Raw genomic sequence first — 19,747 nt, forward strand, 5'->3', positions numbered from 1 at the left:
GTTTTAATTTTTGTAAAGAAATATTGCTTGCAACAAATCAGCATATTTGAATGATTTTTTAAGGGTCATGTGACACTGCAGACTGAAGTAATGGCTGCTGAAAATTCAGCTTTGCACTTTACATAAATACAATTTGAAAACATTTAAATTATAATAATATTCTATATTATTACTCTTACTGTATTATTAATCAAATAAATGCAGCCTTAGTAAGCATAAGAGACTTATTTCAAAACCATATGCACTTATGTATTATAAATAAAACACACACAATCGGTCATTTGTAATTTTAATAGAAATTTGATACTAGTATTGTTTAAATATATAAAAACAAAATCTTTCATAATTTTACACATCACTTTAGAGCCATACACAGGGATTTTCATATGTGCCTTATAAAAGCAGACATTACTGTTCTCAGGACAAAAGATTATTTTAACTCTCCTGTTACATTAAGATATTAAAAAATTATTGTAATACAAAGTGAGAAGAAACAGTAAGCACAGATGGGGGGTGGGGGGGGTGGAGAAGCTCGCAATGACAGACCTAAAAAAAATTAAAAATGTGCTTTGCTAATAGCAATGTTTAACCAATGATATCCAGTGATTTTCAAATTTACAATAATGCAAAAAAGGTATACAACAAGAGTCGTTTTACCTCACAGACATTACTTTATAATAAGTAAAAAAAAAAAAAAAAAAAAAATAGTGGCATCAAAATGACGTGTGCTTTTCTATACATATAATGGGAAACTTAATTAAAGACTAAAGGCATATGATATATTGAATGTCAGTGCACATTTGCTTTTAAGGAACATCAACATCCCCTTTCACCAAGCACCCCAAAAGCTAAAACCTGTACTCAAGACTTGATTTTTAAAGAAAACTTTTGAGTGATCACAAAAAGCACAAAGGAATGGGAACAGAGTCTGATTTCCCTTCAGGAGCAGTGGAACCTGCAACCCATCTCTCTCCAAAAACCTGTTAATCCTTCACATGAGGTATGATCTCCAAATTATTTGAAATGTAAAACCTTTGAGATCAAGTTAAAACGTGATTTTGGATTTATCAAAACTTTCAATTCAAAATATAGAGACCACAGCATAATATCCCTGTCTAAATGATGTCTTTCTGGGCTGTTCTAGTTGACCGACGGAAATACATGTAGACCAGAAGAAGAAGAAGAAGTATTAGAAGTGAAAAGAGGAGCATAAATGTGACGTATCCCCCATGAGGCATCAGTGGCATGTCTGGAGCTTCAGCAGGGATCATGTTGGTCAGGTTAAGCATGTAACCTAATGTCCAGCCTGCATCACTGTCTCCTATCTGCACATAGAGAATGGTTGACAATAATTTTCTATATACATTGGCCCCAAAATAATAGTATGTCTGAAACACATTGATTTTTACAAGGCTCATTGCTCTGAAAAGCAAGGTGTGCTGTAATTTGGCCAGCTATCCAGCGCATTGTGATTATGGGCCGAATGCCTCAAGCGTGTGACGGAAATATTACACTTCTTAACATATTGTGATGTCTTCAGTCTTTGCAACTTTACAGATCTTCTTTATTCACCAAGAGCTTGTAACACTCCAAAGAGAAAGGAAAATTTGAAATTGCATCATATGACCCCTTTAATAGTATTTTAATAAAATTATTAAAATGAAATTATTGTAATTGTATTTTATTTCACAAAGTTTGCGAATACTTATTTTTGAACAATATATACTGCTTTATCATTTTCTTTTTAATCTACATAAAATCTAACATCTAAACTTTTTATATTGTTGTGTTGCATGTAAAATGTTTCATACATTTTTTAGTGTGACTTAAGTGTCCAAATACATTTAATGAGAAATGATGTAACATTTTAATTTACATCATGCTCACCTTCTTAATGAAACTTATGTCTTTCCAGTTGTCAGAAGTGAATTTGTATCCGTCTTCCAGAAGAGTGAGAATGTAGGTTGCTGAGAAGCAGTATTCTGAAAGGTACTTCTCTTTTATGTAGGGATGATTTTCTGTTATCTACAAAAGTAAAAAAAAATATACATTTAGACATCATGCCCCAACAAAGATGCAACCATTTTTAACATCATTCAAAAACTGTTAATAAAGCATTTCACCTTCTTCCATGGTGTAGAACAGTACGTTGCTAGCTTCTTCTTTGCACCCTCTAAAGTATCACTTGTCAGATTCAAAAAGTCCATCACAAAAAAGAAAGCTGAAAAGGCCTAGAGAGTCAAATGGCATAATTATTATCACTAGTTATGACTTACAACCAGCCATTCAAATTCTTACAAATCTTCATTGTTTCTCACCCCAAAGTGTCCATCGACTGAAGGCTGGAAAACACCATTGAAAGAGCATCTTGAGTAAGGACAATAGCTGGTATTAAAAACCTTTCTGATTGATTGCTGGCACTGAGACCAAATCCCAAGCCCCACATGGAAGAAGTTTTCATTTGCCATTTTCACTTCTTTCATACAGGGTGTATTGAAGACACTTTGAACATTCCTGGTTAAGTTATATCCAGGGTGAAAGCAAGGATCCCTTAACTCAGTGGGTTCTGCCTAAGGGAAGAAAAAAAAATTAAAAATATAAGATACAATTGTATAAGAGTCAAGTGTGCTCTATATCTTTAGATATGCATTAAACAAAAACGCAATAGTTAAATTTAATCAAAGTTAAATTTGAGAAGGTAAAATCCAGTTAAATATGTTTTATTGCTCTTAACTTTTTTTTCTGTAAAATTTAACAATGACAGCAAAAATAATTAGTTTAATAGATTTGCAAAGTATGTGCAGTAAATGCGTTTATATGGTTCTACAATACACACATGCCAAAAAAAAAATTGTTTTCCCAAGTTGTAAATAAAAAGAAGAAAGATTACTACATTTTACACACTATATATATATATATATTTATATTATTTGTGATATTTACTAGCATTGAAAAATGTTTCTAAAGTGCAAAATATTGCTTCAATGCAACACTTAATTTTATCGAATAAGTATAAATTCATATACAACTTCAACTGCAATGACAAGCATACCATGTTTTCAAGTGTTGACTCTAATTTCTTGGCCATAGAAAGCTTGAGAACTTGGTCCTTCCCGTAACAGAGAAAGCTGTGTGTGTATAGGTGATAATCATTTCCGTACAGCCTGAAGTTAATTGAATTGTCATGTGATTCAATGTCTTGTTGAGGTACGAAGGTAATCTGGGTAGAAGCTCCACCCAGGTCCAGAGCTCCAAGAGTCCCTGTGGGCTGCATGATAAACACAGGAAGCTTTAACCATTTGCCTTTTCACATTGAAATTGTTTCAGTGTTCATTCTTATACTATATATAGAAAATTTACACTGTATATATTCAGCACTGCAATTCTGTGGAGAAGGGCTTTGGGCAGGGCCGTGCACAGGGGGGTGGCCCGGTGGCTGAAGCCACTGCCCCTTTGCCCTCATCGGCTGAGGTGCCCCTCTCACCAATCCCCCCATCACCCCAGCTCAAAGCTGTCTGTTACCGCTCCGCTAAAGATCCGCCTATTCCGCTTATCCACCCCGTGTTTCCTGCTCGCTCCACAGCATCACTCACAATCTGTGTGCCGCTCTCTGGAGAGTGGAGACCACTGTCCCTGAAGGTCGTTGCATTACCAGGTAGATGCATTACAATCCACATTACAGTCAGTGGATGATTCGCTGAATTAGTAATTAGTTGGTAGTTTGTTTTTATTTTGGTTGGTAATGACTACAATGCCTTCTAAAAGCGCTAACAACTTGTACAAAATATCCATGTTCTGAATTAGAATGTCGAATCAAATTATTGTACCCGATCAGATCTAATAAAGATGACACCAAAAATTTGCTGTTGTTGGCACAATTTGTAGACAAAAAAAATAATAATAATTGGTTGCCTTCACCAAAAAAGAAGACAGAGAGAAAAAAGTGAAGGGAGGCTGCTAAAGGCAGTTCAGCATTGCAAACATGAATTCAAAGCTCCAGTAAGCCAGCAGATAAATCATCATATTGAATGTTTAGCAGTTTGTCACACTACTTGTAATTAAGTATATTTCCCATTATAATTACTTGTCTTGATACTAGTAATCTATAACACATCATATTTTATTAAAACCAAATTAATAGTAGGCCTATAAATATTTAAAACATAGTATAAATGTTCTAAATTAGTTGTTTATTAGTATATAATATAGATTTATGCTGTAAAATATTTAATTAAATGTCTAATACTTATAGGGGAGAGTGGTGTAAGATTGGCCACTTTTTATTATTGTGGTCCTCAAGATAAGGGAAAATGACGCAGAAGTACAATTAAACCATATGGGTGTAAAATGACCATTCGACTAAATCTGATTCATACCCATGTGAAATAAATAGTAATTATTAAAACTAATTTAATAATTTCCTTTTACAAACGGTCATATTTCTTTTCTTAAAGTTAACTTTAACAACATAAAACCAACCAAATGAAGTTTAAATTTCAATATTTAAATGTTTGCATTTCTGAAACAATATGTTGAACACCAAAGTTGTAGCCTTCCGGTCATTAGTGACTAGGAATATATATATATATATATATATATATATATATATATATGATTATAATGTGATGAAAAGCATTTTCTGGTTCGTATTAGAGAAGGATTTGGTGCACTTGTACACTTTCCCTATCAAATAAACTGCAAATAATATGTATATATGCTAAACTAAACCGGTAATATCACAATATAATTCAGAGATTTAACTTAACTACAGTGCCTTATGGTGTGGTAAGTTAAAATGCTGCCACAATTTACCCCACAGCATTTGGCTCACTTTGCCCCATAGCTGCCATTTTTGAAAAAAAAAAAATAGCTACTGTAGCTTACCAGTTCAGGCTAACATTTTGCTAAATGATTTGCATGGTCTTATATGTTGTTAAATCACCAACATGTATCATAAATATTTCTTAGACCTGGATAAATTTACTTTGATGTAAAATCTGTTATGCTAACATATTACTTTGACAAGCCAAAAACAGTTTTTAAAGTAAATGCATGCCTTCCACTTCTCCCCTCCTTTCCACACTTATCACAGTCTGGCAGAAATGATAGGTGGTTCCAAAATACATGGTCATATGACAGTAAAACTATACAGTTGCCAATACAGGGGGTGGCTCATCTTACCCCACTCTCCCCTACTTCCACTGAAGATGAGACAGAAGCAAGCTCAGAGAGTGAGGGAAAGTCCACTCTTATCAAAACATCTACAATAAAGTCAATTATAACAGAGTGTGCTGTCTTCTCTTTTAATTGTATATTTGTAACAACTGGATAATTTGTATTAACAAGCACCCACCCTACTTGTGCCCCCTTTTTTGGTTTGGGCCACTGCCCCTCAAAATGTCTGTGCATGGCCCTGGCTTTGGGTTAAAAGTTACAAATGAAAATTACAAATGTGAAACAATGCTAAACCCAGGTTTAAAAACCACCATACCTTTCTCAAATTTTCACTCAGGTAATTGACAGTAATCCATCCGAAAGCTCCCTCCTCTTGGCCCGTAATGATACGAGCTCCCTGATAGGAGAAGGGGTAGCTCTTCAGTGAATGTTCTACGGAGTCCAATACCTTTTCTGAGGCTTCTTCATTCTCCATCCTTGAGAAAATAAATATTATCAGCCTTTATCACTCAACAATTAATTGATAAAACTTCAAATAAATTAGCTGAACTGTATACACTACGTTTGGATTTTTAATATTCAATATGTTTATCAGGGCAATTACAATTTCAAATAACTCTTTTCTATAGTAATTAAAATATTGTATTAAAATATAATTTATTCCTGGCAAAGCAAAAAATTTTAAGCAGCCCTTACTCTAGCTTCAGAGTGACAATTTGACAATTTTATTATCGATGTTGACCTATTTTTTTTGCGGAAACCATTATACCATACCATTCAAAAGTTTGGAGTAAGTAGATTTAAAAAAAAATATATACTTTTATTCAGTAAGGACACTTTAAGTTGATCAAAAGTAAGACATTTATAATGTTACAAAAGATTTCTAGTTCAAATAAATCCAGAAGTGTAAGTATAAAATTTATTTAAAAGTCTTTGGTAATCTTTACCTTAAAGAGTTTTATTCAGAATTATTCTCGGCCATAATATTTGATTCTTGAGAATTGAGAATATTTAGAAATGATTACTTGAGCAATCTCATGCCTGCTGTGGCTCCCAGGTACACAGGGGTTTCATGATGTCTGTGTGTAGGTATTTTCTGCTTGGCTTCCTGCATGCACTCATGCAGAGATGTGCCAGCACCATTTGGATTATCGGAGTAACTGGAGATACCTTTCCCTACAGGGCAGAAAAAAAAAACAGAAATAAGTTTCTCAAGACAGCTAGACTTTGCCAACAGGCTTTTCTCAGTATGCAAATGTGTTGGAAATTATGTAATATGTTGACATAACTGCTAACGGGAAATGGACAGTCTGCTAAATATCTCCACAGAAGAAGGACAGTCATACAGATTTCAAAAGACATGGGGTGGGGGGTTGTAAATGAGGCAATTTTTTATTTTGGGTAGACAAACCCTTTCACATACTGAAAAAAAGGAAAAAATGCTTTCCAAAAACACATCCAGAAGTATTTCTCTATGCAACTCTGCGCAAATTAGGGATCACATACCTTTTACGTTGCAGGTGTGTTTCTGCCGTACCATGCCTGTGTTGTTCTCCTTCTCGGCTGGCCATTCATAGATAAAAACAGAGGTGTGGGAGGAGCCTGCATCCAGAACTATTCCATACTGTCAAATGTACAGAGACAATTACATCAGTTAAATCTGTACAAATCTAATCTCTTACACCGTAAATAGTTCTCTTAAAGAGTTAGTCATACTTTGCATTTCTGCTGTAAAGGCTTGTACTGGACAACAGAAATGGCCACCATGATGATGATCACCACGGTGATAAAAGCAGCCAGAAATATGACCACTGGCCTGTACCATGGGTTCTTGACCTTTACTTCTAAAAAGAGAAAATACAGTTAGCAGGTTGTCAATTTACTTATTTAACAGCTTCAGTGCTTTTTATTCACAGTGTAATCGGAGTAAATAATATACATAAATGCTAATAATTAAAAAGAGCATATATGTACTTTATATTCTCCATAACTGTATAGCATTTAAATTTTTTAACAACAGTAGAGGCTGTTGTCAATATATTTCAATTTTGGATCCATTGCAAACTGAATCCTTGTGTTTATGATCTATAATCCAGTCTAAATAATAATCGCCAAGCAATTTCTAAATATTGTTTGTCTTTTGGTGAGGCTTTTTGAGGTGTTAAAAGAATACATCAAACACTGTAAAAATGTACTGTAAATATGCTACAGCAAAAACCTGTCAATTGTTAAAAAGTAAGTTTCCATACTATATACGTTGTATACTGTAAATCTCAGTTTTTAAATTAGGGTTTTATCTTGCATCTAATGTTGTTTAATTAATGTTTATTGCACTATTTCAGTATCATGTGTGTTACCATGATGGTGTTTAATATTTGTGTGAATGACAATGTGTGCACTTTCTATATATAAATACTTCCCTCTTTAGCTTGTGGAAAAGCTGTTTGTGATGAGCTTTGATTCATCCTGTGACTTTCTCACCACCAGCTGTTTTTGGTGGTTATCAGTATATTATAATGGTTCAAAACAGATATACTTCAATTAGTACAGCAGTTATTTAATTCATTTATTTATTTTATTGTGAATTTGTACATTTGAATGTAAAACCTAAAATGTTGCTACCATATTTTTTACGTGAAGTTCTGGCAACCACAGCTGCCGGTATTTTACTGTAAATGTCACAGATTTTTTTTGTTAACAGTAAATTCTAACATCTACTGTCAGTTTAACAGAAAAACAAACAAGGATTGAAAGCACAGCCCACTGTGTACACAATTAGGCCTCTAAGAGGCCCTTATATATTTAGGTTTGATGTAGATATTTTACAGATCAAGAGAATTTTCACACCAATGAATTACTCTGAATTAAAGAAAATATCTAGTTCTTATTTTGTGGTCACAGGCGCTGGGATAGGCTACAGCATTCTGATGACCCACTGTAGGAAACACTGCTTGAAGAATGGATGGACTAATGGTTGGATAGTTAATATTTTGGCTGAAAGTAATAAGTATATCCCTTGGGAAACGTGAACGTGCTTACTGTAAGGAATGTGAATTTTACATTATTTTATTTTGAGTGACTGATTTAATTATTTTAATATAAACCTTTTTTATTTTTAATTATGGCTAATTAATTTATTGTTGTATGCTCTGATATCATTTTGATAGTTTCATTTATCTAAATCATCTTCTCAACATTGCACACCCTAGGCTTAATCATCTTGAAGGGGAGAACAGGGAATGTTGCAGTAATGGGTGAGATGTAACACCATCAGTTTAACCAATCAGAAATGAGCTAGAGTGACCATCACATGACCAGCACCTTCCTGAAGTCCACACACAGTATAAATGGTCCCTATGTAAAAATTATATTAAAAAAAAAAAAAAAATTATAAAGGATTACAGGATAACAGGACAAAACAGAATTATTCTTTCATATTTGTCTCAATATTTAATTTGTAATCATATATACACACACACACACACACACAAGGAAGAACAAGTAGATAGAATAATAAAAAAGAAAGCTGTTTTTTTAAATAAGAAAAAAAAATAAGATAAATAGATAAAGTAGAATTAGAATACAAAGTGCTAGAGTTAGAGGGCCAAATAAAGATTAAATAAAGAAATTAGCATACTATATGGGCCAAACATTAACACAAGCTTTTTATAGCCTACATGCATATGCTAAATTTTCTCCAGCATATTTAGGCTGCTATTTTGAGTAATAAATAAATAATTTAAATTTATTAAGTGAAATAAGGGTGGTGATGGGGTGCCGTAGTTAATTTGAACCAGAAAATCTGATTACTACAACAAACATAAAATAATGTTCCGGTCAAGCACTGAGTGTGATTGACTCTACACTCTTAAGAAAAATGGTTCTAAACAGTACCAGAAAAGGGTTCTTCAGCTTGTAATAATAGCAGAACCCTTTTGGTGCTAAATAGAACCCTTTTTATAGGGTTCCATAAAGAACCATGCTTTAAAAGTGCTATATAGAACCTTAAAGGTGCTATAAATAGCCTTTTTAATGATAGTTTATTTTTATTTATAAGTATATTTATATCATTGATATTAGTTTTATTAATATTATTTGAATAAATCATTTATTATTATTGTTGGATTTTTGTTGTTTTTTTACCCCCGGCCTGGTCTTGTAATATCTTACAGTGTCTAATAATGTTTTCATAAAAACAACAACAGCATGTCACTTAGGTATTTTATTTTATTTTATTTTTCATTTAATGACTTGTGAAATTGTAGCAAAAATGACAGTGATCTAAAAACCATTATTAGCAGAATACATTAATAAATGACAATTTAGACAATGAAGAGCAAATTCAAGTGAAATACTGTATTTTCACAATCCTCTATGATGCCTGTAAGTCCATCATTATGTGTATTTTTGGTGTGATTGAGTGCAGTTTCTCTCTGCAGATGAAGAGGTTTTAGGATGTGACATCATCTGAAATGCACAATTGAGTTTAACGTTACAACTGGCCTCCTTCCATTTGTTTATGTAAAAACAATTATGTTTCTGAAGGCCAAAAGCAGTATGTGAGCACTTCACAATGTTATGTTTATGCATAAACCCAAGTAATAATAATAATAATAAAATAAAATAAATCAATTAACAATATGGACCATAAATTCAATATCTTTGTTACTTAGTGGAGATGGAGAAAGAAGTATCCTTAACTGAACAGAGCTGGCCACACATGTGCTCTTAAACTGAAATAGAAAAAATCGGTAGGAAACCACTTACAGTTTAAAAGTTAAAAAGTGATAGACATTTTAAGAAAGAAATCATTTACCTGTTGAGAGTATGTTGACGGTCTGTAGTTGGATCACTGAGCTCCAGAAAGTCAGTAATGAGGAGCTTTGACAGTTACAGATTTGAAAAACAAAAGGGCGGGAATAAAGAACCCTAAACTCTAACACAAAGAACCATTTAAGCATAAAAGGGTTCTTCGGGGTGCTGTGGTTCTAAATAGAACCGTTACTACATGTAAAGAACCATCTTTTTTATATATAGTTTAATTTAGACAGACATCTACATGTTGTTAGTCTCTAAACTACCTTAATTTGTAGCAGACAAAGATGGAAATGTTATTTTAGCGTCTGAGACATAAAACAGTTCCCTTAAAGCTTACTTCTAGTTATCACAAGCCCAAAAAAGAATCCACTTCTCATAAGGTTTGCTGTTTTCAAGACTTGTTCGCACGATTTCACGGTGTAAAGAGGAAATGCGGTAATAGATGCAGCAATGAAGCGTTTAAATCAGCGCGCCTCGTTGTGTTTGTTACCTACCCATTAGGACGCGCGCCGACTTCTGTTACTGGTGAAAACGGTGTGAACACGACTGTCGTGGTTGATGCGGTTAGTCCCAGACAACTGAGTATTAATCGGTTCCTGCTCATTGAATTACAACCAAGTTGTGCGAGTTAGCTTCTTTGTAGGTATTTATATAAGTAAATATCAATCACACATGTGTGCGCCGCTGCGGCTTTGCTTTGCACAAGTGTTTTCGTGTGATTTTCGGGGAAACACCCATTGTGCAAGTGGAGCCAAGCTTGCAGTGACGTCACGAGCGGGAGTGAGTGGAATTCCCTAGTGCACCCTTTTAGGGACTAAACCACTTTGAACGAGTGTGAGCTGCATACAGATCAGCCTCTGGAGCTGAAGCTTCTGTTTTTGGCATGCAGGCCAATGGCATTCAAGTGTTCTGGTCTGAAGACTATAAAAGGCATCTTCATGCATGAACTAGCCTATTTAAAATTGATTTAGCCTATCTTAGAGTTTATTTTTCCAGAATTGCAGTTATATTCAAATGTTTTGGTAAAAGTTAAGTAACTGTCTTTATAAGAGGACACATGAAAGATGTGTCAAGTTCATGCAGGAGTTAAACACATATAACAGAAATGAGAAATAGAAATAACTCACTATTTAATGCATGCAGCAGATATATTTTTCCAGAAGAAAAAAAAAGCTCAGCTGTTGTTCTCTTAAAGCAATAAACAAAGCATTAAAATTAGACTTAAATTCTAGTTTGTTTATCAGAAGACCTGGGATACAGTGCAATGAGTACATGTTTTTGGACCCCTTTATGGCAGTTTTACGTCATTTTATAGCTTGACAGCCCCCATTCCACATTCCCTTTCGATGGAAATTTTTCATTTATTTGTTTTTTTTATTATTCCTTAGTGAGAACAGCAGTGCTTTTTTTCATTCTGTGAAAACAGCATTTGCTGCATGCTGTAAATGCTGTGCATTAATGATGGAGTTCACCTTGTGTGTTCCATAGAAGAAAGAAGGTCATACGGGTTTGGAAAACATGAGGATGATGAAATGAAGAGTAACAAATTAAGAACATTATTCCTTTGACAAATATGCAAGATGCTGTTATCCAGGACAAATTGTTCATTACAACATATTCCACCCAAATATTTTACGCATCATATTTAATTGTCAAGAGATGACTTTTTGTGGAAACTGGAAAGTGATCAGTCTCAGTCTATTTAAATGTTATTTCAGGGTACCTCATTCTTGGTTCCCTTCCTTGAATCGAAGGACTGATTATGCATAATTTGCAGTTTTTCCTGGACACAGTGTAGGTCTTTTATCTGTTGCTATCTGTTTTAGAATGTAGACTGAGCAGACTAAGGAGATTTAAAAACTAAATGTATAAGTCATATTGCACAATGCACAGACTGAGATATTGTCTGAGGGGAACAGCTGTAGAAACAAACAATGCAAATTGCAGATGCTGGTCCGGCTCTGGATTTCTTAAACCCAGAAGACCATTTTCAAGCCAATGATTGTAAAATAAAGCATGTGGTAATCTTAAAGAGACCTTTGTGTTTTGTTCTACAAAATAAATCACGCACAGTCATACCTCAAACATGAATTTTTAAAAATGTAAGCTGCTAACAAATTGCTACAGTATAAAACTTTCATTTTCAGGTGAACTATTCCTTTAAACTCACATCCAGGTACAGGTTAAAGTCTGAGGAAACCCAGTGGTTAATTAACCTTCTGATATGACCAACAAATACTTTGTTGTTTTTCATGCATGATTTTGCAGTGTTCATATTATTTAATGGAGTAATTCTTTATTATTTTATACAGCGATTTTAAGCTTTGACAGTATGTTTAAAATATAAAGCAGTGCAAACCTTTGCATGTGAAAAATGGCTGATCAAGACATCCTGCTCTGTTTTCCCTTCAGGCCTCTTGGGAATACATTGCTTGACAGTACAGACCCTTAGCAGATTGTGAATAAAAACAGCAGGAACCCTGTTAGGCTAACAAATAACATTAAAACCCAAACAACCCAATCAATGCTCTTTTATGGGCAAATCTCATTGCATTCTTCCAAACACCCATCTCAGATAAAATGCATCACCCCTGAGCTTTTGCTATAAAAGTAGAGACGGGGCCAAAAACAATCTTCGGCGTCAGTGGCATGTTGCTTGCTTTACTTAACCAAACAGTTGCATTTCCTCTTGAGCACAGGGAAAAAAAAAGCTTTCTTTGTGAAATGACAGTCTTTTCAAAGGATGTTTGTATAGCAACCTACATGTCTCAGCTGTGAATCTTTTATTGTCTGGAACACAAGAGAGACGTCAATGCACACTCATGCTCTCAAGTAAACAGACTTTCTTTCTAAGTGGGGTGTTTCTTTAAATTCCTACGTAGATCAGCAATAATTGAGATGCTGTCGTCATCTACTAAATCCTTTGAAAGCATAGTACAGCACTGACAGTGTTTATTAGTCTCATAAACCTGAAGAGTCACTGTAGTCCAAATCCATGACTAAACATGTTATATCAGGATTAATGTCTTCTCTGTAATGTTCACCTGCACTAACACGCCTGAGGTGCCTGAATAAGCTTGTATGATGTAATCCAAATCAATGTGACACTCTTGAGATATTGGAATTAATGGTAAATGTCACTTCACACCCTACACAGTGAGCTCTGACAGTGATCTTGCAACACAATCGTGAGAAAGCATGATATCAGTGGTGTCAGGTTGTAATGTCTTTGGGTTGTTTTGTATCATCAGGAACCAAAGCGACAGTACCTTTTCTTTTAAACAATGAAAGAATGAAATTCTATTCTTCATTCAACTGTGCTTTAGATTACAAGGAAAATGACTATAAATTTCCATCAGTTGTATCTGTTAGTAGATCTGATAGTATAAGATGCTTCTGTCATTATAAATTATCAGTTTTTCTCATGAGCCACTGGTACAATATTTAGTGTTTTTTATGTACAATTTTTTTTTATATTTTAAATTGCAATGTAAATGATAATTTGTCATTTTATAAAAATTAAATTTTAGTACTATATGAAAATTAAAATCGTGAGAAAGTGTGTTATCAAAGGTGTCAGGTTGTAATGTTTTTGTGTTTTCATGGATAGTACAGTAGCTTGTCTTTTGACCAATGAAAGGATGAAATTCTATTCCTCCTTGAATTATGGATTAGATTACAAAAATGATTATAAATATCCACATGACTCACGGAGGTCTGTAGATAGTGTCTAAGATGGTTTTGTGCTGTAGAGTTTAGAGTTAAACTCTGCAGGAGTCCTCAAGAGAAAGTCAGGATTTGGTCAAAAAATCCAGTAATGTGTGTTTTCCAGGAAATCTATGCATTCCTTGGACCTCTGCTTCTCATAAATACTGCCATGTATTGTGCACGTTATTTTTGTTTATTTTTTTGACAGACATCAATGACACAATATTCAAATGGATTTGAAAACAGATGGATCGTAAGATTATAATTATTTATTTCTAAACCAGCATGTATTCAGTGAAGTGACTGATGCCCATGGGTGTGTTATGCTGATGAATTTTAGTTCTAATATTCCAACCGACAGCCAGCCTAAGTTTTTGACGGACGTGTAACATGCATGAGAGGTGAAATGTTTGATTTTTGGGTATTATAAACATGATCGAGACGTTCAAAATGCTTTTTTGTTAAACACTGGAAACTAACTCTCATGCTGACAGGTGTGAATCCCACAAACAATACCATCAGCCAAAAGTGAGGAGTGTGAATAATACGCCTGATCCAAAGATCACACTAATGAGATCTTACATTATCTCATCATGACAAGTATTTTTGACCACGCTGTAGGCTTTTAGCTAGCAGTCATTCAAGATTTACAGTAGCAAATGCTTTTCCACTGAGTGTTCATTTCCCATTCATCTGTGTGTGGTGCTTTTTTTTAGAAAGGTAATAAAATAAGTTGTGCCTTTCTTGCCTCTTTGCTATACTATCTAATAAATTAAAGTCCATTTGAAATCAATCAGACTGTTTTTTTCTGGGAGAGCCAAGAAGCCTCTTTATTTTTAATGCGCCTAGGTTACAGTACATATTATGTGGTTCATTCAGTCTTGTGGACTGATAAAGAGAAGAAATGAGCCAAGATGTGTTTGGTTTAGTGGTTTAGAAATTTGCATTTAGACTTTCCATAAGAGGGAATAGTTTTTGTCACACTCTTGAAACATGTGCCAGTGTGATCTTGTGGTCAGCATCTTGTCAGCACAAAACATTTGTTAGAAGAAAACAGATTCTCAGCAGATGTCTTTGAATCTGTCTTCAATTAAGATTCTAGAGAAGAGAGATATGTTAAATCTAGATCTTAGTGTTTTACTTTAGAATCATTTGGGGAAAGTGGTTAAGATCTGTACTTTGATCTTTATAATAAACAAAGATAATGACGTTTTTGTCATATTAACAGGCATAGTTATGACGTCCATTATTTGTTTTAGAAGACACATTACTATACTATAACTACACTATATACTATAACTACACACCCTCTGTTTCATCAGTGTATGAAATGTGGTGACCATGTAAAGTGTGATGTATACATTTTAGCACTTCAGAAATATTTCAGGATGATCTTCCCTAAATTTGTTTTGCCAGAAAAGGATGTTTATTTCAACTGTTGTGAGCTGTTTCGAGGTTAGAGGAAGTGAACTGTGAGTTGTGAAATGATTAAAGTTTAGACAGAACATCCCATACTGCATATAAAAAAGTATATAAAAAAAAGAAGTACAGATGTATTTTTAAAAATATTTCATAATAAACCAAAAATGGTCAGAAATATATTGCTAAAATAAATACATTTGCATAAATATCTGTTTAAAGAGTTTTATTTTCTTCCATTGCGTCATATACTGTATTTATTGGCAATTTATATATATATATATATATATATATATATATATATATATATATATATATATATATATATATATATATATATATATATATATATATATGTATATATATATATATATATATGTATGTATTTATATATATGTATTTATATATATATATATATATATATATATGTATGTATGTATGTATGTATATATATATATATATATATATATATATATATATATATATGTATATATATATATACATATCTTTAATATGAATACATCTATCCAAAATGTTTATATGCATTTAACCAAACTGTATTTTAAGATTGTAAATGGATTTTCCCACCCCTGGAAGTACATTTTGTAATATATTTTGGCTTTTTAAGGTTTAAACTAAATATATTTTAATAATGAAAAATATATTCCCTTAAGCTGCACTGTTTACAACATATACTTACACACTTAAGAAAAGTCTGTAAAAATACAGACCAATATACTGTGTTAATATGAAGGATTTTTTTTTTTTTTTTTTACAGTGTATATGATATTTTTGAAATATAATTACTTTTTTGTCATATGGGATGGCATGATCCCTCACGACTAGGATGGCACTGCATTGTATACGTAGAAGAAACAAAAAAAGGTAATTGGTAAAATAAAATAAAAAAAAAAAAGGTAAAAACTGGTAATTTCCTGCCAGGACATTATTTGTTAAGTTTACGGATATGGTTACTAAAACAGCACAGTGCAATGCGTGAGTCAAAAATACATGGGGAAAAACACCTGTCAAAAAATAAAATAAAAATAAAATAAAAGATAAAAAATAAATGTGGAAGATTACAGACTTTCCTTAAGAGTGTGGAACACAGAGGCTTTAATCTGATCACAGTAACAAATTACGTTTTGAGTGACACACAAAAGTTTATTCATCAAAATTAATTATGTAACTAATATCTCAGCCAGCAAGCTCAAGGAAGCCTGATTGTGAAAGAATTAATAATGTCATCACAATTATATCTATAAATCTATAATATATTATAAATCTTCAATAACAAGGAACATATTTCCTTTACTGTGGCATCTTTCTCTGTTCAGACCTGACCAGTCAAGCCCAAGGCCAGATATGCATTTCCTGTATTAGAAAATAGTCTGGAATTCTTTTTTTGTTTTATCATGTTTTCTCGGTCAATTCCGCTTCACAACCACCCACTCAAATACATGTCTTCTTTGTTGTTGTTTAAGGTAACTTTTTATTTAATTAAAGCAAACTGAGGAAGTGCCCTGTTCTAGAGAGATGCTCCAGAGATGCATGAAATATGCCTTTTCCTGGCAGTCAAACAGGCCTTAAGCCAAATGTTTGATTAAACAAGAAGGTTTCATAAGTCAGTTATAATTGCTCTTTGCAGAGTCATTCATTTGAAAACTGGTGTTTCGGCAGCAGATATATTGTAATGACAGTCTTTTTCATTCATTCATTCATTCATTCATTCATATTTTTTTATTTGAACATTATAATTTTTGAAATACAAATCAGATTAAATTAATATCAGACACTTTGGAAGCTTTCCGTAATTCTAAAAGGAGACCTTTTTTTTAAAAGGAGTTTTTATTTTGCAGCAAACTAACTAACTAACAACAACAAGTTAACTTGGCCTTAACTTGTAAATTCTTGAATGGAAACCTGATGCTAATCACTTTTGGTGAGTGGTTTGGGGTTCGTGATTACTTAACTTTCAGTTAAGATTACTGTATTACTAAGTCTAAGTTCTCACAATAATTCACATCTTCTACTTTCATATTTGAAATGTACAATTGTCAGATGGGCAATACATCTCAGGTTTCTTACTCATTACTAAGCTTAGGTAAGTTCAGTATGAATTTATATTAGCTTGACGTAATTTTTTAAAAGTTTAGTAATGTTCCTCTAAAAAGATTTCAAAAGACCATGTGACAAGTTGCAGTTTTTCTATGACAGATGTTCTCACGGATAGTGCAATGTAGACCACATTCTGACATTAGCAGAATCCTCAGGACAGTGGTAAAGCATTTAGTGTCAGACTCAACCCACACGTTACTCATAGATCTTAAGTATGTCACGCAAGAGCTTGTGAGGTGTGATTATTACTAGCCATTTACAATGACACGCAATATACCACATTGTGGGGTTACAAGAAGCAATTTTGCATGCAACATTTTCCTATATGCCCTATTTTAGGTCAAATTTAAATATGTAAATATTTAAATAATATCTAACAATATTTGGTAACACTTTACAATAAGGTTCCATTTGTTAACATTAGTTAGGTGACATGAACCAACAATTTGAAATACATCTAGCATGTATTGATCTTAAAAAAAAAAAAAATTTCAATAAATGTATACGTTGTTATATAAATTTCAGATATACAAAATCAAACAAATAAACAAAACAAACAAAAATGTATATATTGCAGGATATTGGGTCCCCAGAAGCAGGGATGAATACCTAGGAGCTAATTAACAAATGTTAACAAATATATAAATACTGTAACAAAAGTAATGCTCATTTTTGCATTAATGCATTAACTAATGGGACCACCTGAACTGTCCTTTTTACGTGTTTTTTCCAACCCTTATAAAACAAAAAAGTTCAAAAGTTCATTTTGCTGAAATATTCTTGAAATAGCCCTATAAATAAAAGGGAATCACTTCACACAGGTTTCCAAAGGAGGCCCTGTGTGTGGGAGGGATGGGACTTCCTCAGCAGCACATGACTGGAATAATGAGGAACGTCTACACTGACCTTGTTGTGTCAGCTACGGGAAGTTTAGTTTGCTCAAGGCACTAACTGAAGGCATAGGGAGATGGCACAGTGAGTTCAAGTTTCCTCATTTTGGAAAGCGAAAGCAGAAACAGTACTTCTCTTAACGAAAACATTCTTAGCTCCATGCAAGAATGCAAAACTCCATACGGTATAATTTAGCTGCGACTAACATAAATATTTCTTAGTCATGGTTACAATGGGGGATGTTTTGTTACAGTGACTGCTCAACTACCAGATGGTCCACTCTCAGGAAGAAATCCTCTGGTGTAATGTAATACTCTTTCTTTCTCTTTTCTTCTCTGACAATGCCTCAGCCCTCTCAATCCTGCACAAACTCTCACATACTTCTGCTGCTAAAGCGGTTAGATGGACACCAGATGCTGAAACCTGATGCACCAGCCTGCAGAGGATTCCTGTATTTTTTATCTACCTTTATTTACATTGCTTCTTATCATCTGTTTACACGTCTAAGCCAAATGTACTGCAAGATCACCAAAGAATATGGATTATCCAGCCACTTTACCAGTTCCTGACTTACTTGTGCTTCTTTTTAACTTTTTGACAGGTTGATAAAAAAAAAAAAAAAAACGGCATGCGTCAAAGGATACTTTAAAGTCTTTTAGGCTTAAATGAGAGTGTATAATGTCCATCTGGAATATCCATTGAGATTATGTGACTGATTAAAAAAATTCCAATTATTTGAATTACCGCATTAGTTAATCAGTTAGCTCTGTGTACAACAGATCTGTAATTAGAAAACCACTAAAAAAAAACATATGGTTCAGCACAAAAAACATCCACAAAATCAACTAATTTCTTTTTTGTTTTGTTTTTATAGTTATCCTGCACCCAATAATATGGTCCTGAAGTTCTGCATTGTTTTTTCTTCTTCCTTCCTGCACTTCTTTTCAAATGACATCCTGCCCTTCCATGAACCCAATATGGTAAAATGTGTGTTCATGTGATTGGTAGTCATAGACTCACCTCCCTGTTCATCCATGAATGCAGCGTCCTATAATCCTCTCTCTCTTTCTCTCTCACCCTCTTTCCGACTCGTCCCAGCTCTCCGAGTGCTGTTTCGGGTGTTTGGCTCAGCTCTGTTGGAGGGTCTCTCCCATTCTTGAGGTTCTTTATAAGGCTAGGGGGCATGAGTGGGCGGGCCAGTCGCCAAGCTTTCTCCCTCCCTCTCTCTGCCACTGTGCGTGTGTGAGTGTGAAGAGAGAGACAAAGACGCTGACAAAGAGTGTGTCTGTGTGTGTGTATGAGTGAGAGAGGGAGAGAGAGAGAGAGAGAGAGAGAGAGAGAGAGAGAGAGAGAGAGAGAGAGAGTGAGAGAGCTTACCTTACAGTATCATTATCCACACTCACCCTTGCTAACCGTTTTCGTACCACTTTTGCCAGAGCCCAGACCAGAAACAAAGGCATTTTTGTTTCTCTCTGGGTTACAACTAGCTCTGTCACAACTCTTGGTTGTCATTAAAAAAACATCAACACAACAAAAGTCACGTTTTGTACTCTTCTTTTGTGTTCTTTCAGTTGGTGTTTGTGTGGGTCTTTCATGCAGGTGTTGCCCCGAGGACAGG

The 19,747-nt window shown here is 33.9% G+C and overlaps 1 protein-coding gene and 1 long non-coding RNA gene across 6 annotated transcripts; both read right to left on the reverse strand.

Annotated features, from left to right (window-relative positions):
* Positions 1 to 272: 272 nt before the first annotated feature.
* LOC109056122 (ectonucleoside triphosphate diphosphohydrolase 1-like) lies at positions 273 to 19,359 on the reverse strand. Of its 5 annotated transcripts, none has more exons than XM_042767852.1 (10): positions 19,150 to 19,359; positions 6,892 to 7,016; positions 6,682 to 6,799; positions 6,201 to 6,351; positions 5,492 to 5,651; positions 3,053 to 3,268; positions 2,319 to 2,570; positions 2,124 to 2,231; positions 1,888 to 2,025; positions 273 to 1,325 (listed from the first exon to the last, which is right to left on the reverse strand). In XM_042767852.1, exons 1-10 carry the CDS (start codon positions 19,163 to 19,165, stop codon positions 1,116 to 1,118), a joined length of 1,494 nt encoding a protein of 497 aa, XP_042623786.1. In that variant the 5' UTR covers positions 19,166 to 19,359; the 3' UTR covers positions 273 to 1,115. The 5 variants fall into 5 exon arrangements, with proteins under 5 accessions (XP_042623786.1, XP_042623785.1, XP_042623787.1 ...); XM_042767851.1 differs by having other exon boundaries at positions 6,892 to 7,019; positions 19,150 to 19,358; XM_042767853.1 differs by lacking the exon at positions 19,150 to 19,359 and adding an exon at positions 10,488 to 10,769.
* Positions 8,945 to 10,324, reverse strand: LOC109056123. Its single transcript, XR_002012070.2, has 3 exons — positions 9,992 to 10,324; positions 9,845 to 9,908; positions 8,945 to 9,642 (listed from the first exon to the last, which is right to left on the reverse strand). It is a non-coding gene; the product is annotated as an uncharacterized LOC109056123 (long non-coding RNA).
* Positions 19,360 to 19,747: the final 388 nt, after the last annotated feature.

This window comes from Cyprinus carpio, chromosome A12 (assembly GCF_018340385.1).
Source record: "Cyprinus carpio isolate SPL01 chromosome A12, ASM1834038v1, whole genome shotgun sequence".
Taxonomy (NCBI): domain Eukaryota; kingdom Metazoa; phylum Chordata; class Actinopteri; order Cypriniformes; family Cyprinidae; genus Cyprinus; species Cyprinus carpio.

What these genes read in the sequence shown, in the direction of transcription:
- LOC109056122 (XM_042767850.1), bottom strand. Translation starts at nt 10,370, where the DNA reads ATGAGAAGTGGATTCTTTTTTGGGCTTGTGATAACTAGAA. An exon ending in GCAGGCATGAGATTGCTCAA is followed by an intron (nt 5,652 to 6,200) that starts GTAATCATTTCT and finishes TATTTTCTCAAG; the next exon opens with GATGGAGAATGAAGAAGCCT. An exon ending in GTTCTACACCATGGAAGAAG is followed by an intron (nt 2,026 to 2,123) that starts GTGAAATGCTTT and finishes TTACTTTTGTAG; the next exon opens with ATAACAGAAAATCATCCCTA.